The 26,971-nt window shown below is 44.7% G+C and overlaps 1 protein-coding gene across 1 annotated transcript in view; it reads left to right on the forward strand.

Moving 5' to 3' along the window:
• Positions 1 to 669: 669 nt before the first annotated feature.
• FLT1 (fms related receptor tyrosine kinase 1) overlaps positions 670 to 26,971 on the forward strand; it is a 206,570-nt gene continuing 180,268 nt past the window's right edge. Inside the window, exon 1 of the mRNA XM_068984312.1 lies at positions 670 to 901. Coding sequence (XP_068840413.1) covers positions 838 to 901 — 64 coding nt within the window. The 5' untranslated portion in view covers positions 670 to 837. The remainder of the gene's footprint in view (positions 902 to 26,971) is intronic.

Consider the following 26,971-nt stretch of genomic DNA (forward strand, 5'->3'; position numbering starts at 1 on the left):
GACAGTCGGGGGAGTCGAGGGGGAGGGGCGGGCGGCGGGACGGCGCGGGAAGAGCATGGAAACCGGGAGGGAGCCGGCCTGCGCCTCGCCCCTCCGTGCCAAGGACACCGTCTCGGAGGCGCGGCTCGCTTCCCAGGGTCGGACTTTCCGCCCCGGGGGCCGGGCAGTGGAGGGCCAGCCCCGTCCCCTTCCCAGCTTCGGGCGGCCCCCAGGGCTGAGTAAGCCGGGCGGAGGGAGACAGCAAGGATTTCCTGAGAGCGAAGGGGAGGAGGAGGGGAGAGGGGCAGGAGCTCGGAGCCAGGACCCTGAACCTGCAGGTCGGTGCCCCGGGGGCGCCGCCGCCCGCGCCACCCCACGCGCGCTCCCGCCCCCGCCCGCCGCGGCCCCCGCCCACTCCCGAGCCGTAGGGAGTCAGGTCCCGGAGGAAGAGGGTAGGTGGGGAGGCGGATGAGGGGTGGGGGACCCCTTGACGTCACTGGAAGGAGGTGCCGGGGTAGGAAGTGGGCCGGGGAAAGGTTAAAAATCGCCCCCGCCCTCGGCTCCTCTGCATCGAGGTCCGGTGGAGGCTCGGAGCGCGCCGGAGCGACACTCCTCCTGGCTCCTCCCAGGCGGCGGCGGCGGCGGCGGCTCGAAACGGGCTCCGGGGCTGGAAGGCAGCGGCCAGAGAACGCCGGGCTCCGAGGATTACCGGGGGAAGTGGCTGTCTCCCGCTGGGGCTGCGGAGAGGGGCGCCCGGGGAGCAGGGCCGGCGGCGGCGGCGGAGCGAGAAGGAACCGGCTGCGGTGGGCGCCAGCGAGGAGCGCGGGCACCGGGCGAGCAGGCCGCGTCGCGCTCACCATGGTCAGCTGCTGGGACACCGGGGTCCTGCTGTGCGCGCTGCTTGGCGGTCTGCTGGTCACAGGTGAGGCGCGGCCTGGAGCCACCCCCCCGGGGGGAGGGGAACATGGCTCCGAGGGGATCGGGACACTATTTGCGGTTTAGCCGCCTGGGGCCGTGACGTTCTTTCTCCTCCGGCGGGCCGTCGGGGTGGGCGCCCCTGGAGAGCCGCTATCTGGAGTCCGCGAGCATCGCCGCCCTCGGCTCCGCGTTGAGGCGGCTCCTTGGCGCCTGGAGACCTCCCGCAAGCCAACTGACCCCCACCCCGGTTCTGGGCTCAGGGAGTGCCGCGAGCTCGGACCTGCCAGACATCCAGAGCCTGTTCCCAGAGGTTCTGGCCGGGTTCGCGGGGGCCCCCCCCGGGACAGCGGCTCCGAGGGATGCCCGCGAGGCTGCCCGGGGGCTAGGCGATGTTGGGCACTGACGGCGACGTAGCACCTCCCGAAGGAAGGAGGTGAGCCCTTGGGGAGGGGATCGCGTGCCCGGCGGGAGCACACAGATCCCAGGAGATGGCGACAGCTGGAACCCTTCGAGCCACTCAGGGCTCCCGAGCCCGCGTGTCCCGGGGAACGTTCCCCGGCGTCGACTCCTCGCCGCCGCTCGTGGTTCGCGGCTCCTGAGCGCGCTGCGCGCAGCCACCGGAGTGGAGACTCGCCCAGGTCCCCGACCTGAGTGACCGTGCCGAGGGCAGTCGAGGACCCAAATCCCGTTAAGTTTCAGAATTGCAAGTCTAGTTTTTTAAGTTCCGAAAGGAAACTATTTGGGACAAAAGATGCGATTTGAGGAATCGGTGAGGTCCGCGCCTTTGCCGGGTGTTGGGGAAACTGGCTGCGGGACCAGAAGGTTGCCCCCGGGTTAGTGTGGAGGTAGCCCCCACTGGGGCGCCAAAACTCTAGGGCATTTAGGGGCTCGAACTCGCCGTTTCGGCTCAGTGGCCAAGACCCCTGGTTCAGCCTCGGTGGGCGCAGGGAGCCAGGTTTTGGAGCGCCTGGCTTTTAAGCGTCCGGGGGCAAAGGTATAATAAGAACTAAAATGCAGTAACATAAAATAAGTTATTGCAAAGATTCTTGAGAAGGAAAGCCAGAGGGCTGGCATATATATTTTTTTTAATGTTTGTTAAACTCAAAAGGTAGTAACAGTTAAATATTCTTTGTCAGTGGGAAGACTAGTAATCCTTCAGTTTCTAAATAACAAGTACTACTTCCAGTTAGATGGATGAAACTGTTATAACCGAGAGGCAAAACGGATTTGTAATTGGAGAGAACGCGCTTTAAACTGGAAGTGTTGCTAAAACAACTATATTAAGTGGAGTACTGCTTTTTTACTTCAAAAATACATTTGGGGGTTTGCAAAGTCATGGTATTTTGAAATATAATTGCTTGGAGCGTTTTAATTACATGAAGTCCATCTGTCTATAATGTAAAAGTAAATGTAGGTAAATTACTGTGAATCAAAAACATGGAGGAAAATGTATATGCTTTATTGGATTTTCTGCTTCACAGATTTATGTTGTTTCAAAAACTAGCAAAGGATAGCTCTGTCCGTGATTAAAAGCAGCTTAGATCTGTGGAAGCTTTTCCTAACCGCAAGTGAGATTCTCTTATGATTCCTCTTCGATTTTACTTAAATGAGGCAGAAATCTTGGAACTCTTTTGTGAATTTTTAAAAAACATTTTTATACATATGTGTTATAGGAAGAAAGCAGGAGAAAAACGTTGGCATGGTGAGAATGTCTTCACCTGGGTGTACAGGAAAAGTTCTGTCAGCTGCTGGGGTTTTAAGTGCTAATGGGGACTTTGCAAAGCACACAGGCTTCTCCCAAGGGTGCACAGCTGTCTCCCTGTAAGACAATCAGCAACCTGCTTTCTAAACTTCTTCAGGGCTTTCAGACTGACCGAAAGGGCTCCTCTGTAGAGAACGGTGTCCAGATAGGGGCCAAGTTTCTGCCCTGTGGATTTTTCAAGTGCCAGCTCTGCTCACTGTTGGGTGCTATGTAATTTTATGAGTTATTAATAGTGTGTAGGTGTGCACTGAGATATAAAATAATCAGAGGTTCTTTAATACAGGAGATAACGGCCTTCCCCTGGAAGAAAATGTATTTACCTTCTTCCAAATATCCTGGGAAATAAAAACACATCAATAATTCATATACTTCCAGGTCCTCTTTATTGCAAACTCTTCCTCTAAAAAGGATACTAGTCTTCATTTCTCCAGCTCAAAATCTCATTTTCATATTTTAAGGCACCACACCTTTGCAAAAGTCACAGACCCTTTTGGTCAACTCCCCATTTTTCTTGGTTTTTGAGCAGCTAACATGTACAACTTGCTACAACTAATTGGAAATGCCTCACTCGCAAATTTCCTGAGGGGAGCTAATGATATAAAATCAAAACGTACATGACAAAAATTCTCATTTCCAAAATGAATGTAACGTTTCAAAAGCCAGCTAATTTGCATAGCAATTTTTCTTGTTTTCACCAAAGTTTATGAAGCCACACTTGGTTTTGTTTTCCCAGAATTGCACGTTTGGAATGTTAATTACATAGCACCTTTGGTGTTCCAAATGATGGATCACATTGCAGATAAATTGTAGGTGGTCGGCTATTCTAGTTCCTGAATACTTTGACCTTGTTTATTTACTATTTTAAGTTTTTTCTTTCCCTGTTAAATTCAGTGATAGGCTATCCAGTTGCTTTTCCAGTGAGTGTCAACTACAAATTGGCACTTGCCCTGGGTGCTCACCATCTCCCTCCACAAGGATTAAATCATGAGCTAATGCAGCTGCTGACCTTCAACACCCCCTGAAGGAGTTCAGGGTGGAGAGCATGAGTGAGGCACCCTGTGCTGGGGGAAAGACTGGCAGGACAGGTCTTCAGATAGTTAGATATTCTCAGGAGCTGATTTTATGAGCCCAATTCTTTTATCTCCCCATATCTTGACAATTACTAAAATCCTTCATGCTGATGACTGTTCCTCGTGACCAGCAATAGCTTCATGAGACTAGTAGAAACCTTCTGGAAGAATATGTGGCTGGTTTCATGTACTCCCCTGTCACCAAAATTTCATATACACTGACTTTCCGCCCTGCTTCTTGGGAACAGTTTCTCAGAGCTGTCTCCCGGGCTGCAGTCCTCATTTTGTCCCAAATAAAACTTAAACTGGCAACTCGCATGTTGTGCATTTTGTAAGTCAACATTAGCAATAAGTCAGTTTTGTGTTTTCCTATGTAAAATTCAAATGTTAAGTGGTTACTTCTAGGGAAACTTTGCCAACTCTCAAAAATCAATGAATGATTCCAGGAAATAGACCGAACAGTGTCTCTTTTTCTCCCTCCCTTAAACCCTGCGATGCTAGAGCTGGGGCTGAAAGGATGAGCGGACTTTACCCTGCTATTAGTAATCATGTTGGATTTGCTTAGTCACTAGTGAAACACACCTGATTCTAGCCGATTAGCTTTCTCTTTATCAGGTTTCAAAGAACTGAGCTGTCAGAGGATGCCCAGGCCAGTACTGATCATGATCTTGGGTTTTGGGTTTTTTTTTTCCCCCCACTAACAGAATCTTTATGAAATAGAGTCTGATGCATAACTCTAGTTCCATGATCTCGTCTAAGGAGACCAGTCATTTAAAAACCCATATGTATTTCTTGGCTTTTTAATTAATCCTATTTGCTCCCCAAATAACTTAAAAAGAGTTTCTGATTTCAACAAGGATGCTCAAACCTCTTATTTAAGTGTGAACCTATTTTATATGACTTTTTAGAACAGACCAAAGAATTGCTTGGTTTTTAATCTCCTTTGAATGTATACAGTATAGAAATTCAAAATGATATATTGCCCACAAAACGGTTTTATATCAACCAAAAAACAAATGGTGTCCTTGAGGAAGGTTACCCAGTTGATCACAAGGTTTTTAACCGATGTTTACTCTGGCTTGGGAATTCTGCCCATCAAGAAGAAATAACAGTGTAAGTAGCTTCTGTAGTGCTTTAAATTGAGATGTACATGTGAGTAAGTGTGAGAACAGAGTGAAGGAAACTCTCTTGGCACCTGGGTGTTAAATGCAGAGCTGGCTGGCATTAGTCTGGGTCTTGGTTCAATTGCATAGTCAGGAGTTGGATATCAGGTAAATATCATGATTTTTCATTGTGGCTAGGGGAGGAAGAACATTTGAAATAACACCGGACTTAATTTTTGTTAAGTAAAAATGTATCATCAGGAATGGTTAAAAACATCTGTTGGGTTTGGTTTAAAGGACCTTGTGGGACAGTCTGTTCTGTTCTGTTGGCCTCAGTCTTCTGGGGCAGCTTGCAAGGAATGACAAGATCTCCTGCCAGATGCTTTCCAGGTTCATTGTTGATTCCTCACACACTTGGGTGCCTTGGAAATTGCATGCTGCTGATGAAAGGACTGGATTTTTATACCAGATTGAGGGAGGGGAAGGAAATGGGAGGAATGGGGTGATGGAGGGAGGGCTTGAAAGGAAAGCCTCTGGCTTAGTATCTGGGACTGCAGGGGGGTTTCATTAAGGAAATGGTCCCATTGAGTCTGCTGAAGATAGTGGACTAGATTTCCTGCATTGCTGCTGGGCGGATGTGGGGGGATGTCAAGAATTCCTGGGGATTTCCCATCAGTCTTGGTAAGGCTGGCTGCTGGAGAGCCATGTCTGATTATTGCTCCTTTCCTTGATTCTGAGCTCCTTGAGAGATCTGCTCTCACTTCACAAATGCATGCACCGTGAGTGCTCGGTGGAATCTCACGGGTCCGTATACTCCTTTCAGAGATGAGCAGTTTAATGGTCTTTTTTCTTTCAAGGTCAACAGCTGGCTGGTGGCATACCCAGGAATAGAACCTGGTGTTCAACTGACAGATAACATTTCTTCATTTTTGTATTTCCTCTACCCCAAACAAAGTAGAGATGTTCAAATATGTGTGTGCTAAGATTTCTTTTTAAACGTTGGCATCTTTTTAAAAAACCTTATTTTTCCCTCATTTTATCAAATATATTCTTCTTTCCTATCATCAATACATGAATACATATTTTTACTCACATAAAATTAGGATCATATGAACATATTATAGTGGTAGATGTGTGTTTATATGCTCGCCAGTGGGCAAAAAAATCTATTTAAATTCCCTTTTAAATTTAAAACATTGTTCATATTTTAGCACATCACCATTAATACTTTACAATAGTACTTTTAATGACTGTGTAGGGTTTCATGTTATGGCTATGCTGTAATTTATTAAACCAAGCTGGCATCTTTTTTTAATATGAAAAAACTTTGAAGTCCCTAAGGAGTTTAATTAAGAATATCAACATGATGGCTGCTTATAGTAGACTGAAAGATTTGGTGAGAAGACTAATGTTTCTTGCGAGCAGTTGGAATCCTCCCTTTGAACTGCTGCGGCTCGAATAATTGTGGCTATGGCACTGGCTTCATCTCTTACCATTTCCCCTTCCACACACCCCGTGCCCCAGCCACACAAACTACCCTCATCAAAGAACTAACTCACCGTTCTTTAGATGGGTTTTCCACGTCTCGTGCTGTTTGCTGCAAGACCCTTTTTTCTCTCTGCACCTTTTCTTCCCCTGCCTTCAAAATTCAGCTGAGAAATTCCTGGCCCAGCGAGCTCCTTCTTGTAGCCCCAGACTGAAGATCTGGTTTCTTCTGGTGTGTGTAGTCTCTTCTTATAGCCCCTGCGTCAGCCCCTCCTCCTGTTCTCATCTTGCGTGGTTAGTATTCTGTTCGTGTGTCTGCCCTCGCTCTTTGGAGTGGAGAGCCCGTGTCCTGGCTCTCCTTAGATCCCTGGTGCCTAGTTTCGTGCCTGGCATGGATGCACTTAGTAAGTGTTGAAATAAAGGAATGAATGATGTAGCCACACTATCATTTCAAAGAAGAAATCTCTCTGGCCAGCTATGAATTTATTCCGGGTCATCAGTACCCCTGCCTGTTCGTGGAGCTCAGTTAACAGTGTATTCCTTGAAGAAGCTGTCTCTCAACAGACAGTACTTGTCTTCTGTTGTGAGTAGCTAAGATCTGGGTAATGAGTTGGGTTGTTCAACTCTGAGATGCCTGTGTCCGGTTTGGTCACAGTGCTTCCCTGAGGCCTCTGGGCCAGCAAGGCTGGGTGGGGGGCGCCCATGCAGCCCTTCTGTCCCAGCCGCTGTGAGTGAGAGGCCAGGCCCTCCTTTGTCTTTACCCCACAGTGCTCTGTACCATTTTTACTGTACTATAAGCCACAACTATTTATTGCTTTAACTTACTTGTTCTTGGATAGACTCAAACCTGAGTCACTGGGTGCTGCGCCCTGTTGCAGATCTGAATGACAAAGACACACTCAGAATCAAGCCTCTGTTTTAAAGGAGCCTCAATGCTAGTTGCCTAGCTTCCTCTTTCCTTAGAATAGGTCCTCCTCAACCATTGACGCACATTGGGTTCCTGGCAGGATCAGCCTCCTAGGGGTGAAACGTGTTCTGAAAAAATCTGGAATGCCCTGATCCAGCCTCAAGCTGGTGCCTCCCTTCCCCAGCTACCGTTCCCACCTCCATCCTCTGCACATGCCCACAACATGCTTCTTAGAGTGTGGTCCATGGCCCAGCATCCCCTAGGAACCTAGTGAATCAGAGCCTGCATATTAATAAGGTTCCCAGATGTGGTTTTGCACATTAGAAATGGAGAAATACTGATTTTAGTAAAGGGTTCTTAGCTCTGATGTCAGAGTCTCATTCTTCTTTACCAACATCTTAGTGATGACCTTGACCTGTGTGACCAAGGGACGAGACCCGGGCCTGCCAGGAGCCTCTGGTCCCATGCTGTTCCTGGGCTCTGTCTTCTGTTGGGCCACCTGTGACCTACTTCAAGACTCTCCCCACCCCAAACTCTTAGATTTAGCTTAGACCTGTCATCAGAGCAAACATGAATACCGGGGTTCACCAGACCCTCGGTCTTAGAAAGTAAGGGTCTGGTGAAAAATACTATTCAATACAATAAAAAGGCATTAAATAGATAGCTTTTGACCACAAATAAAAGTTTTACAAGGCCTTTGCTTCTGAAACAAAGTCGCTTGGTGTAAAAAGGTGGGACAGTGGGCATCCGCTCTCTGTAAGCCGTTGTCAAGGGCACGTCACCGGCCCATCGTCCTGTCCTGCAGATGATAATAAACCTGTGTGTGTCCTACTGGCTTGAAATGCCAGACACTTGCCTTCTTCCTCGCCTCATTATTGCAGATCTTGGCAAACGCTTTTGCCTTCTCACAGGTTACCACCACTGCTTACAGGTCCTTTTCTTAGCCAGGCTGTCTGTCCTTCTATTTAACGAGTGTGAATGTGTTTCCTTTCAAACCACAGACCCACCCATATGGTCAACACAAGCAAAGTTTGTAACAGTGATCAGGGTCTTTGGTGAAAAAGAGGCCTGAAGTGAACCTGGTACAAATGAGAAGCCTTGGCTTCCATTATATGCAGATATGAAACCCCTTGAGCTCACGGCCTCCTTTGGCAGGCGTTGATCAGTGATTAGGCTTCCAGCAGAGTTTCGTGAAACCCTTTTCTCTAGGGTCCCCAGCCTTGACTCAACATTAGAATCATATGAGGAGCTTTATTTTTAGAATCCTCTCGTCATGGCTGCACTTCTCACCAAGCCGATCGATCACGAGTTTTTGAGTGGGACCCAGGCATCAGTCATGTCAAAGCTCCCAGGTGATTCCAGTGGGTGGCGAGGTTAAGGGCATCGTACTATCATGATTCAAGTCACCTGGAGAGCTTGAAGGGCAGTGCTGGGCCCTGATTCAGTAGGTCTGGGTGGGGCCCAGTATCTGCACTTCTAACTAGATCCCTGGTGGTGCTGAGGCCTGAGGCAGAGACCATGCTCTGAAAGTCTGTCTTTTCTGATCAACTTGACTCTGTATAACAGGTTGTAGGTTCATCCGCCTCACTGCAACTGAATATAGCCAATGTTAACATGTGATTGTGGAATCTAGAACAGTGGTATTAATGAACCTATGTGCAGGGAAGGAATGGAGACACAGATGTAGAGAGCAGACTTGTGGACGCAGAGGGGGAAGAAGAGAGTGGGACAAATTGAGAGAGTAGCGATGATATGTATACACTTGCATGTGTGAAATAGCTAGCTTGCGGGAAGCTGCTATAGAGCACAGGGAGCCCAGCCTGGTGCTCAGTGATGACCTAGATGGGTGGGAGGGGAGGAAAGCTCAAGAGGGAGGATATATATATATATATATATATATATATATATAAAATTATGACAGATTTGCATTGTTGTATGGCAGAAACCAACACAACATTGTAAAGCAATTTTCCTCCAATTAAAAAATTAAAAACTCCCTGCCCTAGGGGTCAGGTGAGAGGCCTGGCCACCTTAGAGGTACGTGCCCCAGAGCCAATCTGGAAAAGGCACTAAATTAAATCATTACTAGACATCTAGCAGGGCTTCCCAGGTGGCGCAGTGGTAAGAATCCACCTGGCAATGCAGGAGATACAAGAGATAGATGCAGATTAGATCTCTAGGTGGGGAAGATCCCCTTGGAGGATGAAAGAGCAACCCACTCCAGTATTCTTGCCTGGAGAATCCCATGGATGGAGGAGCCTGGCAGGCTACAGTCCATAGTGGACTCTCAAGAGTTGGACACAACTATTACTAGACACCTAACACAAGGTGAGGAAACTGTATCTATGAGGAAGAGTCCATGTTAGCAGAGGAATTCTGGGATAAAGTGCTTGGGGTGAGCAGGTCTGCTTTGCAGAGCATCGTATGTGAGTTAGGAGCCAGGACTGAATTGCTGGTCTAGACAGTGAGATTACCATAGTCCTCCTCCTCTGACTCACACCATGGGACACTCAGCCTGTCCTCCACAGAAATGTGGGTGCATGCCTACAGAGTCCTTGGAAAGATGCCATGTTATTGACCTGACCTCCACCCACACGCCGTGGTCCAGCCTTGCTTCCCTCTAAGGAACCCTGCACGAGACTGGAGAACCCTGGCAATGCTTTGTGGGTCTGACTGAGCCTCTGTGTCTGAATTCCTCTGCTGGGACCAGCATCCCCCTTTGGGTGGCTGAATGGTTCCCTGTTGGAGCAGTATGCTCTGCTGACTGGGACTTGCCAGGGGCCTGTTCCCAGGGGAGAGCGAAGTCACTGCCCTGTTGCAGACAGAGCTGGTCTCACGCCAGGCAGAACCATGGTTGCAGGGACCCTTCTTGTGAAACTCCAAGAGGGTAAGCCGCTGCTCCTCCCTGAGGGCATCTCGGGGCACCTATAGGGCATTTACGACCCAGTGTTGTGTGAGCTCTGGACACTTTGGGATACAGAAAGAGCATATCCCTTCCCCGTGGGTGAATCACTGCTTCTCGGGCCTGAGTCATGATAGCGTTTGTGTCTGTCTTGTCTTGCCACATAGCAAGCTGCCCCCAAACATTACAGTGGGCTACAACAAGAATCCGTTATGTCTCATGAGTGCGTGGGTTAGAAATCTGGGTGTGGCTCAGCTGGGTCATTCACGCAGTCATGGTCCCCTGGCTTTGCAGCTGGCCCCAAAGCACTAGCTGTCATGGGGCCTCCCTCCTGCACGCAGCCTTTGCCACCCAGTCATCTAGCCTGGCCTCCTTCCTGGGGGCAGAAGCCATCTGAACTGGTGACAAAGCCTTGGAACCCCTATAACGCCATTCCTGCCATACTGGGATGGTCAGAGCCGTCCTAGGTCAGAGGCGTGGGGAATTTGATTCTCTCTGGACGGGAGTTGGTGCTGAGGCTGTGGGTGCAATCCTCAAGGAGACAAAGGACAAGAAGCTGCTGCTCTACTTCAGGCGACTGATGAATGAAAGTGTAGATTAAGCAAGAACTTTTTAAACAATGTAAATTTGGAAGCCTTTGTAGGTTGGAAAAATCTCGAGTATATTCTATATCCCTCCTTACAGTGAGATCTCATGTCCACATCTTCTTCAGGCGACTGATGAATGAAAATGTAGATTAAGCAAGAACTTTTAAAACAGTGTAAATTTGGAAACCTTTGTAGGTTGGAAAAATCTTGAGTATATCCTATATCCCTCCTTACAGTGAGGTCTCATGTCCACATCTTCCTAAGCCCATGAAATATTTTTATATCTCTCATAAATCTACTTCATTAACTTAAGGTATATAGAACCTGAAATGATAACTTGGATTGTTAGCTTTAGATATGAAAGATTAGGTATGTGCCTGGAGTTGATAAAATTGTATCAATGAAGCAGGGGAAAGTGCTGTTTGGTGCTTAGCCCTTCCTTTCAGTATGCCAAGTTGCTTCAGTTGTCTCCAACTCTTTGTGACCCCATGGACTGTAGCCCGCCAGGTTCCTCTGTCTATGGGGTTTTCTGGGCGAGAATACTGTAGTGGGCTGACATCCTCCTCCAGGGGATCTTCCCAACCCAGGGGTTGAACCCTTAGATTCAGTCTGGATTTTAGGCTGTAGTTTGGCCAAGAAAATAATAGTGAGTAATGCCTTGGCTCTAAAGACCGCTGGTCCAGTGGAAGAGCCTCCTATTTATAACTCTCTTGATCAGGGGACGTAGGCCACGGTTAGCATGGCCCCAGCCTCTCATGAACACCATGGCACCGGCAGGGGCCGAGGGGACAGCGGCCCTTCAGGTTGTGAGTGTAGGCAGCTCTGCAGCTTCCTGGGGCTTACATCAGAGGCTCTCTGATCGTCATCTTCTGGGGGACATGGTGTGGCTCTGTGTCAGGGGAGAGGGCAGGGAAGCAACTTACCCTTATGGATTGTCAGGCACTTTGACCTATACTTATTATATTGCTCAGTCCCGGGAGGTAGGCACAATACTCTTACATATGAGAAACTGTTGTTATCATTTAGTTGCTAAGTCATGTCCAGCTCTTTGCTACCCTGTGGACTGTAGCCTGCCAGGCTCTTCTGTCCATGAGATTTTCCAGGCAAGAATACTGGAGCGGGTTTCCATTTCCAATGAGAAAACTGAGGCTTAGGTAAATTAAGTACTTTGCCTAAGATCACAGAATGGCTAAGAATTAATACTTAAATAAAGTAAAGATGGGCCTCCCTAGTGACTCGGTGGTAAAGAATCCACCTGCCAGTGCAGGACCTGCAGGAGACATGGGTTTGAGCCCTGGGTTGGAAGATCCCCTGAAAAAGGAAATGGCAACCCACTCCAGTATTCTTGCCTGGAGAATCCCATGGACTGAGAAACCTGGCAGGCTACAGTCCACGGGGTCACAAAGAGTCAAGCATGACTCAGTGGAGTTAAATAATTTCCCTGAATTGGAATCATTTCAATCTGGTTCTATCAGACCCCAAGTCCCCCTCCTCTTAGCATACCTTACAGCCTAAGGAAAAGAGGAGAAGGGAAAGAGCATGGCTGAGGCTGTGCTGGTCTTTCTCTTCCTTCCAAACCATTCTCTCCTTGGAGCTTTGCCAGCTCCAAAGACTGTGAGACTCCACTGCGACGGTGGCCTGTGGCGGCCCTGGGAGGTTCCACTGCTGCGTGCAGCAGGCTCCGTTAAGACAGAATTTCCATCATCTGGGTTTTCCTATCATGGGTTATTCAAGGGCCTTCCAAAAAATTCAAATTGGAGAAGGATCTCCAAAGCCATTAAGAACATGACTCTCCATAGGCTCCCAAACTCCTCTCCCACATGGGGCTCTAAATGACCTGAGCCTGCACAGGGGGACGGCTGAGGCTGGCAGGCGCTTTGATTCCTTCGCATCAGGTTGGTCCCCGGACAGGCCGGGCTGCCCTCTGCCGGGTTGTTTCTGGGAATGTCTGCTTCCTTTTGCATTTTAGATCCCAGAAGCCACAAAGACTGGAGCTTTTTCTTAATGAAGCTGGAGTCAAGGGGAGGACCCTGATGCTTCATGAGCTGGGGCTGGGGCATGAGCTCTGTCTTTGGGGGTGGAATGTGCATGTCGCCGTGAACCTTTTCAGAAACGACCATCCATTTGCATACTTTTAACTTTGTTTTATGAATGGAAACCATGGATGTTACATTCTGATGGGGTGTCCAGGCCAGGAAACCTAGATCTGTCTGATTTTGAAATCAGTACTCTCACCACCAGCAATTATCTGAAAGATCTTGAATGATGGAATCTAGGAATTAAGGAAAAGCAAGGAGTTTGGTTTTCAGTATTTAGAATAAAAAGTTATTTATTATATTAGGCTTCCCTGTGGCTCCGTCTGTAATGCAGGACACCTGGGTTCTATCCCTGGGTCGGGACTATCCCTTGGAGAAGGAAATGGCTACCCACTCTGATATTCTTGGTGTTCTGCATTAAGATTAAAAAGCTGTTACGGGGGGCTTCCTTTGTGGCTCACCTGGTAAAGAATCCACCTGCAATGCGGGAGACCTGGGTTTATCCCTGAGTCGGGAGGATCCCCTGGAGAAGGAAATGGCTACCCACTCCAGTATTTTTGGTGTTCAGCATTAAGAGTAAAAAATCGTTATGGCCCAGGAGAAAAAGACAACTGTCCAAGGGCATTGTGCTAGAGCGAGCACCCATCAGTCTGGGATGGGCATGATCGCAGGCTCTGCAGGCCCTGTTTGACAGTCCTTGTCCGGTTAGCAAAAATGGTAGTGTTTGTTTAAGGCCTGAGTCTCTTCTCAGATCATTTCTTTCAGACATTCAGACCTGCAAGAAGGCAAGGAAAAGAAAAGCACATTTTACTTCTTTTTGATCTTTACTTAGGGATACTGTTTTGTTTTTTTTTTTTAAATTAAAGTATACTTGATTTGCAATGTTGTATTAATTTCTGCTGTAGAGCAAATGATTCAGTTATACATATGCGTACATTCTTTTTCATCTTCTTTTCCATTATGGCTTATCCCAGGATATTGAATATAGTTCCCTGTGCTGTACAGTAGGACCTTGTTGTTTCTCTGTCCTATGTATATAATAGTTTGCTTCTGCTAACTGCAAACTCCCATCCTTTTCTTCCTCCAACCCACTCGCTCCCCTTGGCAGCCACAAATCTGTTCTCTACGTCTGTAAGTTGGTTTCTGTGTTTTCGATAAGTTCATTTGTGGCATATTTTAGATTCCACATATAAGTAATATTTCTCTTCCTGACTTAACTTCACTTGGTGTGATCATCTCTAGTTCCATCCATGTTGCTGCAAATGGCTTTTTTTTTTTTTTTAAAATGCTGAGTAGTATTCCATTGTGTATGCACCAAATCTTCTTTTTCCATTCATCTGTTGATGGGCATTTGGATTATTTCTGTGTCTTGACTATTGTAGATAGTGCTGCTATGAACATAAGGGTGCATGTATAATAATAATAAAGTGAAAGTGTTAGTTGCTCAGTCATGTCTGATTCTTTGCAACCCCATGGACTGTAGCCTGCCAGGCTCCTCTGTCCATGGAATTCTCCAGGCAAGAACACTGGAGTGGCTAGCCATTCCCTTCTTCAGGGCATCTTCCTGACCCAGGGATCAAACCCAGGTCTCTTGCTTGGCAGGCGGATTCTTTACTGTCTGAGCCACCCCAGGGCGGCAGTGAACACAGAGGCACACATCTTTTCAAATTATAGTTTTCTCTGACTATGTGCCCAGGAGTGGGATTGTTGGATCACATGGCAACTCTATTTTTAGTTTCTGAGGAACCCCGACACTTTTTTCCTTGGTGGCTGCACCAACTCACTTTCCCACCAAATAGTGTAGGAGAATTCCCTTTCTCCACACTGAGAGGGATATATTTGATACCAGAATATGAGCATGTTTACTCTAATCTGAGGAGAAAAAAAAAAAAATCCCATTCTGCCATCTAGAGAGGAGTTTTATCTCTTGTTCCAAGGAGACGGTAGAAAGTGTGATCAAAAGACTGCATGGCTTGGATGAAAGTTGTAAGGAGGAGGACCTATATACTGTTGGATTTTTATGATGATTTTCTTTTTCTAAGTTGGCATTAGAGAAACTGAAAATATATGTAAACAGACAGAGAGGCAGCCATATATTGGAGGGGATTGCAAACAAACCATCTTAAAAGGCAATGTAAACTAGCGTTATAGGATTTCATCTGTGATTAATGGTATTGTTTTCTTTCTGGAAAACTCCAACTCTCTTTTCCACTTATGGTTTCTGGCTAGATCAGATTTTTGTTCTCTGTTGTTATTTGGAAAGTTTTATAGCTTTGAAATCTTCTCCATAGGGAATTCTGCTAGAACTAGAGAAGTGAGGGGGGAAGTATGGGAACTGAGTAATTGTATTGCCCTAGAATGGAATTTGTGTACCTACAACTTTTTGCAGTGAAGGAATATTTGACACATATTGTTGGGGTATAGATTAGAGGTGGTTCTACCACTCACTTCCTTATCTCATTTCCTGTTCTCAAAGCTGGTAAGTGAAAAATACATTAAGTCCAGCATTTGCCACACAAAGCCACTTTGAAATACAGGAAACTCCTATGCAAGCTAATTTTCAAGAATTTCTACTTTAGTCCTTTTGGTCTGGATATTAAATGTAGTGGTTCTGTATCCATGTAGAGAGGAGTAGTAAAATTCTAAAGAGTAGAAACAGAATTGTTGATTTTTAGTGTGCTTTATGGCAAGCAGATGGCACGGGATTGCTTAGCTGGAGTAATTCACTCACCATTTTGGAAGAGTAAGTCCAAACTTGGGAGGGAAAATTTCTTTAAAGAAACGTGTTTTCTGACAGTGTCTTGGAACACTATCTCTTCTGCTCTAGTTTCACAAAGGAAAGCACGGACCATATTGAATTTAATTCTCCTGATGTCTGTTTCACTGCCAGTCATCATCTGAGGTCCATGTTCAACCTCCAGTGTGAATTTGGCATGCATGGAGGACTCTTATTTTAGAGCATTTTTAATATACTCGCTTAAAATCTGCTTAAGCAATTATAGTCAACTAACCCATTATATTTTATTTCAAGAAGGGAACATGGTTGTATTTATTGTACTGTGTGTTGACCCTTGAGTAAGTGTGTCATTTTGTGACGTGAACTGAATTTTACTGAAATGACTCACTTATGTTAGTGAAGAATTCGTGACTCTCTGTACTCAAAAACGTGTCCTTTAAAAACAAAAGGCACCTAGCTTTGAGATGATCTCTGTTTGTTGACTTAGATAGTCTTGAACACGTGGTGGTGTTCACCTAATCCATTTCTCAGTGACTCATGTCCTAAAGGGCCATTCAGCGCTGAAAGCTCTTCAAGAAGAGCTGCTGGTTTCTGCTTCATCTTCACAGCTGTGAATCTTAGCTGGTCAGGCTTCCCAAACAGCACAGAAGACAGTCGATTGGGAACCTTAATTTGTAGGTACATCAGTGCAGTCTGAGCATAAAGGTGATGCTATGATTGCTGCCATTGTTTTTGCCATCTTGGATAAGAACATTTGTGTTGAAAACCATTTCGCCATGGCTCTGGATCATCCATGTTGTAGGCTAGGAAAAGAGATGAGGAGGGACGAGTTAAGTCCTGGCCAAACTGATCCAGGAGGAGAAGTGGGTGGCAGAGGATGAGATGGTTGGATGGCATCACTGATTCTATGGATGTAAGTTTGAGCAGACTCCCAGAGACAGTGAACGACAGGGAAGCCTGGCATGCTGCAGGCTGTGGAGTCCCAGAGTCAGACAGAACTGAGCAACTGAACAACAACAAACTGGTCATATCCAGTCATTTTCTTTTATTCCCCTTGTTTAGCATCCATCCCATCCCATGTCTCCTCCATGATTTCAAAAAGCACAATGTGACCTAGGCATATCTTCCAGTGAATGTTCACTTGTGCCTTTTTTCCCACAGTAGCAAATGAAGTCAAGTAGACCCCAGACTTTAAAAAAAAAAAAAAAAGCCTAAACCAGGGCATTGGAAAGAGACAATAGTTTCTCTCTTCTCAGCAAAGAGATCAAGGAAAGCAGAGCTTTAGAAGCAAGAGAATTAAGAGTGGTTGATAAAAGAAAACAATTGTATGCAAAGTAAAGATGAGTTTCAGAGGGTTTGCAGATTTGGAGGAGAGAGAGAAAGAGACCCTGGTGTTTGCTTCAGCAAATACGCACTAATTCTTCTGGTCTTCGCTTCAACATCATTCTTCTGAGAGAGTCGTTCACTCCCAGGATTCGATGCCCTCCCCCGACTCTGGTACACTTCCCTCTAATCATCCACTAAGATAATGTAATTTTACATTTGTAAAAAAACTATAAGTACAAAATTATATGCATCCATATATGCTTAGTTATCTGTTATCCACCCTAAGTTATAAGCCCTTTAAAGAAGTGATCTTGTTTGTCTTATTTTTACTGTATCCTTCTCTTAGGGTATGTTGCTGGTTTTCAGTCGCTCAGTCGTGTCTGACTCTTTGCAACCCCGTGGACTTCCCTATCCTTCACCATCTCCCAGAGCTTGCTCAAACTCGTGTCCATTGAGTTGATGATCCCATCCAACCATCTCGTCCTCTGTCATCCCCTTCTCCTCCTGCCTTCAGTCTTTCCCAGCATCAGGGTCTTTTCTACTAAGTTGGCTCTTCGCAGGTTGGTTTCCTTTAGGATTGACTGGTTTGATCTCCTTGTTGTCCAAGGGACTCTCAAGAGTCTTCTCCAACACCAGTTTGAAAGCATCAGTTCTTCAGTGCTCAGCCTTCTTTACGGTTCAGATCTCATATCCATACATGACTGCTAGAAAAACCGTCACTTTGACTATACAGATCTTTGTTGACAAAGCAATGTCTCTGCTTTTTAATATGCTAGGTTTGCCATAGCTTTTCTTCCAAAGAGCAAGCATCTTTCAATTCCATGGCAGCAGTCACCGTCCGCAGTGATTTTGGAGCCCAGGAAAATTAAAGTCTGCCACAGTTTCTATTGTTTCTGCATCTATTTGCCATGAAGTGATGGGACCAGATGGCCATGATCTTAGTTTTTTGAATGTTGAATTCTGTGAAGATGTATCGGACCTTCTAGAACTAAAACCAAAAAAGATGCCTTTTCATCATAGGGGACTGGAATGCAAGTAGAACATGTTAGAAATATTCAGTGGAAGAATGACACTGAGGTTGCAGAGCAGAGGGAGCCTCAAGACGCTGGGGTGAGAGGAAGGGGGTGTCTGGGGATAGAAGTAGGGGAAAAACCAGGGTTGGCTGACTGTAAAAGGGATGAGAAGAGGACATGAATGAGGGTGATGCATCGCCAGCTTCCTGGAATCGTGGATGGGAGTCTGACCCTTAACCCTTAACCTGCTGCATCAGTTTCATCTCCTGGCTGGTGGTTTCACTTTGTGGGGACAGTTTTGGTTTCATGTAACTTCTGCTTCTTGGTTTTGGTCTTGTCCTTCAGAATGAGCTGATTCATAAGTTACTGTAAAGCCTGTTGGCACAGTGGCAAAGAATCCAACCTGCCAGTGCAGGAGATGCAAGAGATGAGGGTTCAGTCCCTGGGTTGGGAAGATCCCCTGGAGGAGGGCATGGAAACCCACTCCAGTATTCTTGCCTGGAGAATTCTATGGACAGAGGAGCCTGGTGGGGCTACAGTTCATGAGGTTGCAGAGTTGGACACACTGAGCACCAAACGCATATGCACTTAAAGCCTGTTAGGTCAATGGCCAACTGACAGTAGAAATTGGTGTTTGGTTTTATTTTTTTTTCCATCAGGTGTGTGATATCTTGGATGATCGTAAAGATGTAGATTCTAACCAACTAGTGCAATTGTATGAGTAAAAATGCCCCAAGAATGAAAACCAATTTTCTTCAGGTTTTGGATGCAAATCACTTTATTTTTATTTTTTATTTTTTTCTGTTTTTATTTTATTTTATTTTATTTTTAATTTTTTTTATTTAAACATTTTTTTTTTAAATTTTAAAATCTTTAATTCTTACATGCGTTCCCAAACATGAACCCCCCTCCCACCTCCCTCCCCATAACATCTCAGTGGGTCATCCCATGCACCAACCCCAAGCATGCTGTATCCTGTGTCCGACATGGACTGGCGATTCAATTCTTACATGATAGTATACATGATCTTTCATGGATATTTGTAAGGAAGACTCTAATACCACACATTGGAGTGAAAAGCCTTCAGTCAATTATTTCTTTTAAAATCGAGATAATTCCAGTGGCAGCATACTGCTTTTAATTGGTTCCTTTTCCTTCCAGAAGCTTGGCTATCAGCAAAACTTGTATAACATTAATTCCATCTGAGATAAAGAATTTTTTTGAAGTTTGTAAAATCTTAGGAAGGCCAGCTATTACCCATACTTACTATGTAAATTGAGTCGTAAGAAAACATGAAAATAAAAGCAGAATTGAAAAGAACTGTTCAGTCAATGCACCCATCACATTGTCTATGCAGGATTAATCTCTAAAATATGTGTAATGAAAAGCAATTGTATTCCAAATTGTTTAATTTAGAAGGAAACTGATTTTGACAACAAACACAATAGTCAAGGACAGTGTTTAATGAGCCTTAGAAAGTATGCTAACAGCTTTCAAAACCTCCATTCCCCTATGATGGATAACTTTATTGCACACTCTTGGCCATTTAAATCTCAAGGGTCACAGGGTTTGTATATGTTATTGGTAACAAAGACAGAGATCTCTCAACTTTTCTCTTAGTGAGTGAATTTATAAAACACTTCCTTTATAGACAATCCAAAGAACTCCAGAAAAAATGTGTTTTGTGTAGTTTAGACTTGAGAAACAATCGGAATAAGCTTGAAATTAACATGAGGATTTTATCACATTCAGCCTTCCAATCTCATTTTATTTCTCCCGTTTTTATATGAAAAACAAGTGGTGGTATGTCAAACTTTGAGTTAGGGATAACAGCATTTTCTGCTTTCTCAGCTAGAGTTAAAGTATACACTTGCCTGCCTGCTATGCTTTCTTCATTTTATGATGTAATTAAAAAAAATTATTTGGCTGCACCAGGTCTTAGTTAAGATTCACAGGGTCTTTGTTGTAGCACTGGGCTCTTTTAGTGATCGCAGTCACATTCTTAGTTGTGGTATGTGAGATCTAGTTCCCTGACCAGGGATCAAACCCAGGCCCCCTGCATTGGGGACACAGAGTCTTAGCCACTGGACCACCAGGGAAGTCCATATGATACAAAAATTTTAAGGCATCATTTTGGATTTGAAGTTAAAACTTCAGCATGACACATATTTTTTATAGTTAGTAGCATTCTTTAGCTTCCCTGGTAGCTCAGCTGGTAAAGAATCCACCTGCCATGTGGGAGACCCCGGTTCAATTCCTGCATTTGGAAGTTCCCCTGGAGAAGGGATAGGCTACCCACTCCAGTATTCTTAGGCTTCCCCCGTGGCTCAGCTGGTAAAGAATCCGCCTACAATGCGGGAGACCTGGGATCAATCTCGACCCAGGGGTCAAGAAGATCCCCTGAAGGAGGGCATGACAACCCACCCCAGTATTCTGGCCTGGAGAATCCCCATGGACAGAGGGGCCTGGCAGGCTGAGTCCATGGGGTTGCAAGGAGTCAGACACGACTGAGCGACTAAGCAGCAGCAGCAGCACTCCATGATATGTTCTGTTTTTTCCAGAAAGATCTGTGTATGAACCTGAGGATTATAGTGTTACATAATATAGGTTATACACAATAGCTCAACTAAAATTTAAAGTTCTAATTCCCGTCCTTAAACTTTAGCCATTCTGTGGCAAACTCCTGTATTGAATCAGTAAAATATTTCCCAGATCTTCTCTGTGATTCTTTCCTTTCTAAAGCAACCCAGAGGGATCCATGTAAATAATATGCCCTTGAATTCAGGGGCCCTGGTGCCATTGCCGCCATAGATGCCCAGAACTTTGGCACTGGACAGTAATGCACACAGAGTATTTGGTAAAACATTTGATGGTAGACCAAAGCATAGTCCCAATGCCACATGGAATAGGGAAGAGTCTAGATCTTACATTGTGGGTTGTGTACATACTGTCCTGTGCTCGCAGACTAGTAATTGTTTGTTTAAAAAGAGTAATATGGAGGATACCTTTAGCTGAACTGAAACTTGTTATCCTAAACCATTCAGAGGTTAGAAGGCTAATATTAGGGCCTTTTATTAAAATGATAACTATGCCTAGTGATGCAACTTGCTCCCTGTGCTCCAGGATCCACCAATTGATGACAGATGAACAACAGGAAAATCTTGGTTGTTTCCAGTAAGCCAAGTGTTTGTGCATTACATGAATGTTTATCGAATTATGGTCCATATATAATGGAATATTACTCAGCCATAAAGAAGAACACATTTGAGTCAGTTTGAATGAAGTGGATGGACCTAGAGCGTATTGTACAGAGTAGAGTCAGAGAAAAACAAATACCATGTATTAACACGTATGTATGGAATCTAGAAAGATGGTGCTGATGAACCCGTTTGCAGGGCAGTAGTGGAGATGCAAACAGAACAGACTTGTGGACACAGAGGAGGAGAGGGCGGGATGAATGGAGAGAGTAGCGTGGAAACATTTGCACCATATGCAAAACAGCTGATGGGAACATGCTGTATGACAGTTCAGACAGGTGCTGTGTGACAACCTAGATGGGTGGGATGGGATGGGAGGGAGGCTCAAAAGGCAGAGGACATATATATACCTATAGCTGATTCATGTTGATGAATGGCAGAGACCACCTCAATGTGGTAAAGCAGTTATCCTCCAATTAAGAATTAATACATAAAAAAAAAAGAAATTGCACCTCTAATGAGCAGTCTGTTTTTCAGGAGTTTATAACCTGAAAATTAATATAGTCTGGCCTGAAATAACTTGTAAATCGACCTGAATAATAGCATAATATGACTGGTGATTATAAGCACATTTTGTGAGAGGTGTCATCGCCAGTTTTCCCAGTCTCTGAACAGCGACATTGGGTACGAGCAGAGGCTGCCAGGCTGTCTGCTTTCTATGTGTTTCCAGCTGCTGGTAGAGCAACAGCTGTACTGAGCCCTCCCCCTAAACCTTCCTCTCTGCATGTTCAGGGTGTTAAGAGCAGTGGTTGTGTTCCTCTCCTTCTGTGCAAGCAGAGGAAAGCCTACTATCTTCTCTGAGTGCTTTGCGAGCTGTGTCTCGTGCCCCGTCCACCAGATCTTGACCCTTGCTCCAGGCCTCTCAGATAACTCCCATGACGTCGAATGGTAAATGGAAGTGACCTCTCGTTAGACAACTCTGGGGAGGTAGTGTGTGGGCTCACTCGATGAACGGACATCGGTGTGGGAGAGCGTTTCAGGGGAAGAAAGGTAACTCCTCGGCTGGCAGGAGATTTCTCACTGACCAACCTTCATTAACTGTGATGTCACATGAAAAGGAGCCTGGCCTGGGTACAGGTCACGGGGAGGGTAGACTCCTGATGGTGGCCGGTGACAGGCCCTATGATAAATGAACGCGCCCTGTTAAACCGTGACCCTCTGAGAAGCCAGTGTCAAGTAAAAAGCTCAGAGAGGAACCCCCGAAGACGTGCCCCTCGTAAACACTGACGGTAGGAATGTCCATGTCAGTGGAGGACTTTGGGTAAACGTCTCAAATCACGCAGAATTTTTTTCTTTTCAATAACGTTTATAGAGTTTAAGGAAAAATGAGTAAAGTCCGTCAGCTGTGCTTGGATGGAATGAAGACCTTGGCCACCTCAGGGGCTAATACTATGGGGTGCTTTGTGCCTTGGGCTGGAAGGCTATTTATGGGTTTTGTTGACTGATAATTAAAAACCTAAATTGTAAGAGAGCTTTAAAACAAATTATTCAAATAAACATCTGTATAAGGTTGTGTCAGTGCTCACCACTGAAATGAAATGATTTTTTTCACTTGTATTTTTTTACACTTGAATTCAAGACATAAATGCTATAGAAATGACTTTTAGATTTCCTATTAAGGCATGGAGATCAGATCATTTATATTTCAAATCTGATGCTCTAGGGATAAAATTGGGTAGCAGAAACTCTAAAGCAAGAAGCCAGTGATTTCTTTTTTGTTGGTCCCTGTGATAAAATAGTTTCATGTAAAGATGAAAAAGCAAATAGTCTCTGGGATTACCAACTTTCTACAAATTAGGTATATCATTGCTGGAAGCAAAGAAAATAGTCTCTGGGATTACCAACTTTCTACAAATTAGGTGTATCATTGCTGGAAGCAGCTCTCTAACTATTCCATCGTTTGGTGGACCCGGAAGATCAATAACACAGTTACTGTAATCTAAAATATCCTGTATTTGTCCATCTAAAAGTCACAGTTTTATCTCCGCCAGGGATTAGTCAGCAGTGAGTCAGAGCTTTGGCTATTGCTGAGCACATGTCAGTTTCTGACTCCCGGCATGAAAGGAGTTCTATGTGCCTAAGACTGAAGGTGCAGTAGCTACGCAGACCATGACCCCTCTCATTTCTACACCAACCTCCCACCGCCCCTAACACAAACTTCCCAGAGAGAAAGGCGTGTGCATACATGCAGATGGCTCTGCATGTGTACACACACTTTCATAAACATCCTTTCATTTCTTTAGATCCTTCCTTGATTTAAGGCCAGTTGATTTGGGGAAAAAAAGAACATTTTAAAAACCAATATTGCTTCTCACTGTGGGACTCACTTGAGTTACGCTGCTGTTGTACAAATTCCCATGCCATTCCCATTTTGATGTAGTCTCTAGGTAGATAGAACGGAAGCCCTCTGGTCTTTCCCCATCATGCTAGAGGTGACAGAACAACGTACTTTAGGATGGCCTCCGGTAGTGTGTGTACCTGTCTGCTACCCCGGTGGTGTAATCTTTAAGAGTCATTCTGACTAGTGTGATCAGTTTGAAAGGACTCCTCGTATTATCTGGCAAATACTTTAATAGAGGTGTTAAGAAATTAAGACCAAGAGTTAACTTTTAAAATAATTATTAGAGCCCTGTAGGCATTAGCATCTCAAACAAAAGTTTTGGAAGTTTCTGGAAATTTTGGTTCATTTGCAGCTGCATTCTTCACCTTTTTCCCACCCCTGCCACCAACCAAAAAGATTCTGAGATTTAGTCTATGAGACTTAAGCTTTTAATAAGCTACATCTTGAGGAAAGAAAGTCTTCTTTTATTATGAATTATGTTTAATTAACCTCATACAACCTTGGTAAAGGCTCGTGATCTTAACATCAAATTTTAGAAACATGATACTTGGAGATTCATATTTAGATAAAGAGGTCATTTATCACATAGGATTATGTACTATTGAAAATGTGGTATGCAGAATCAAAGACAGATGCATCTCATTTGAAATGAACCTGATATACGAAGCTTTGCATTAAAAGCAAATACATTAGAAATCAGTCATTTTACTATAAAAGGAAATACCAGTAGATTTCTTCCAAGAGCTCTAGTGACATAATTTTCTGTGTGACTCAATTTGTTAAAATTCCAATTTAAATAGTTAAAATTCCATATATAATTTGAAACAATTTTAAAATTAAAGAATTGTAATTTGGGGAAACAATGTGCTTTTTGCTGTATGTTTGTAAATCTTCTAATACATAAGTAATGATGTTACTGAACAAGAAGGAAAATTGTTTTTCTAAAATTAGCCTTCTGAAGCTGTAAGTTGGAGAAACAAAAGTTCAAAATTTAACTCTGATGAGGTTATATGTAGCAAAAAAGTTCAAAATAGCACAATGTTCAACATAACTCTGTGATTATTTCAGTCATAAGCTTTGTTTTTGTTGTTGTTGCCGTTTATTTGCTAAGCCATGTCTGCCTCTTTGCGACCCCATGGACTGCAGCACGCCAGGCTTCCCTGTCCTTCTCTATCTCCTGGAGTTTGCTCAGGTTTGTGTCCATTGAATCAGTGGTGCTAACCATCTCATCCTCTGCCCCTCTCTTCTTTTGCCTTCAGTCTTTCCCAGCAACAGGGTCTTTTCCAGTGAGTCGGGTCTTCACATCAAGTGGCCAGAGTATTGGAGTTTCAGCTTCAGCATCAGTCTTTCCAATGAACATTCAGGGTTGATTTCCTTTAGGATTGACTCGTTTGATCTTGCAGTCTGAGAAACTCTCAAGAATCTTCTCCACCACCACAGTTATTCAAAAGTGGCTTTCAGTTCAGTTCAGTTCAGTTGCTCAATCGTGTCCAACTCTTTGCGACCCCATGAATCGCAACACGCCAGGCCTCCCTGTCCATCACCAACTCCCGGAGTTCACTCAAACTCCCGTCCATCGAGTCAGTGATGCCATCCAGCCATCTTATCCTCTGTCGTCCCCTTCTCCTCCTGCCCCCAATCCCTCCCAGCATCAGAGTCTTTTCCAATGAGTCAACTCTTCCCATGAGGTGGCCAAAGTACTGGAGTTTCAGCTTCAGCATCATTCCCTCCAAAGAAATCCCAGGGCTGATCTCCTTTAGAATGGGCTGGTTGGATCTCCGTGCAGTCCAATGGACTCTCAAGAGTCTTCTCCAACACCACAGTTCAAAAGCATCAGTTCTTCGGCACTCAGCTTTCTTCACAGTCCAACTCTCACATCCATACATGACCACTGGAAGAACCATAGCCTTGACTAGATGGACCTTTGTTGGCAAAGTACTATCTCTGCTTTTGAATATGCTATCTAGGTTGGTCATAACTTTTCTTCCAAGGAGTAAGCGTCTTTTACTTTCATGGCTGCAGTCACCATCTGCAGTGATTTTGGAGCCCAAAATAATAAAGTCTGACACTGTTTCCACTGTTTCCTCATCTATTTCCCATGAAGTGATGGGACCAGATGCCATGATCTTCGTTTTCTGAATGTTGAGCTTTAAGACAACTTTTTCACTCTCCTCTTTCACTTTCATCAAGAGGCTTTTTAGTTCCTCTTCACTTTCTGCCATAAGGGTGGTGTCATCTGCATATCTGAGGTTACTGATATTTCTCCTGGCAATCTTGATTCCAACTTGTGCTTCTTCCAGCCCAGCGTTTCTCATGATGTACTTTGCATATAAGTTAAATAAGCAGGGTGGCAATATACAGCCTTGACGTACTCCTTTTCCTATTTGGAAGCAATCTGTTGTTCCATGTCTGGTTCTAACTGTTGCTGCCTGACCTGCATACAGATTTCTCAAGAGGCAGGTCAGGTGGTCTGGTATTCTCATCTCTCTCAGAACTTTCCACAGTTGATTGTGATCCACACAGTCAAAGGCTTTGGCATAGTCAATAAAGCAGAAATAGATATTTTTCTGGAACTCTCTTGCTTTTTCCATGATCCAGCAGATGTTGGCAATCTGATCTCTGGTTCTTCTGCCTTTTTTAAAACCAGCTTGAACATCAGGAAGTTCACGGTTCATGTATTGAAGCCTGGCTTGGAGAATTTTGAGCATTACTTTACTAGCATGTGAGATGAGTGCAATTGTGCGGTAGTTTGAGCCTTCTTTTGCATTGCCTTTCTTTGGGATTGGAATGAAAACTGACCTTTTCCAGTCCTGTGGCCACTGCTGAGTTTTCCAAATTTGCTGGCATATTGAGTGCAGCACTTTCACAGCATCATCTTTCAGGATTTGAAATAGCTCAACTGGAATGCCATCACCTCCACTAGCTTTGTTCGTAGTGATGCTTTCTAAGGCCCACTTGACTTCACATTCCAGGATGTCTGGCTCTAGTTGAGTGATCACACCATCGTGATTATCTGGGTCATGAAGATCTTTTTTGTACAGTTCTTCTGTGTATTCTTGCCGCCTCTCCTTAATATCTTCTGCTTCTGTTAGGTCCCTACCATTTCTGTCCTTTATCGAGCCCATCTTTGCATGAAAATTTCCCTTGGTGTCTCTGATTTTCTTGAAGAGATCACTAGTCTTTCCCATTCTGTTCTTTTCCTCTATTTCTTTGCATTGATTGCTGAGGAAGGCTTTCTTATCTTTTCTTGCTATTCTTTGGAACTCTGCATTCAGATGCTTGTATCTTTCCTTTTCTCCTTTGTTTTTTGCTTCTCTTCTTTTCACAGCTATTTGTAAGGCCTCGCCAGACAGCCATTTTGCTTTTTTGCATTTCTTTTCCATGGGGATGGTCTTGATCCCTATCTCCTGTACTATGTCACCAACCTCCATCCATAGTTCATCAGGCACTCTATCAGATCTAGGCCCTTAAATCTATTTCTCACTTCCACTGTATAATCATAAGGGATTTGATTTAGGTCATACCTGAATGGTCTAGCAGTTTTCCCT

This window comes from Capricornis sumatraensis, chromosome 12 (genome assembly GCF_032405125.1).
Source record: "Capricornis sumatraensis isolate serow.1 chromosome 12, serow.2, whole genome shotgun sequence".
Lineage (NCBI taxonomy): Eukaryota > Metazoa > Chordata > Mammalia > Artiodactyla > Bovidae > Capricornis > Capricornis sumatraensis.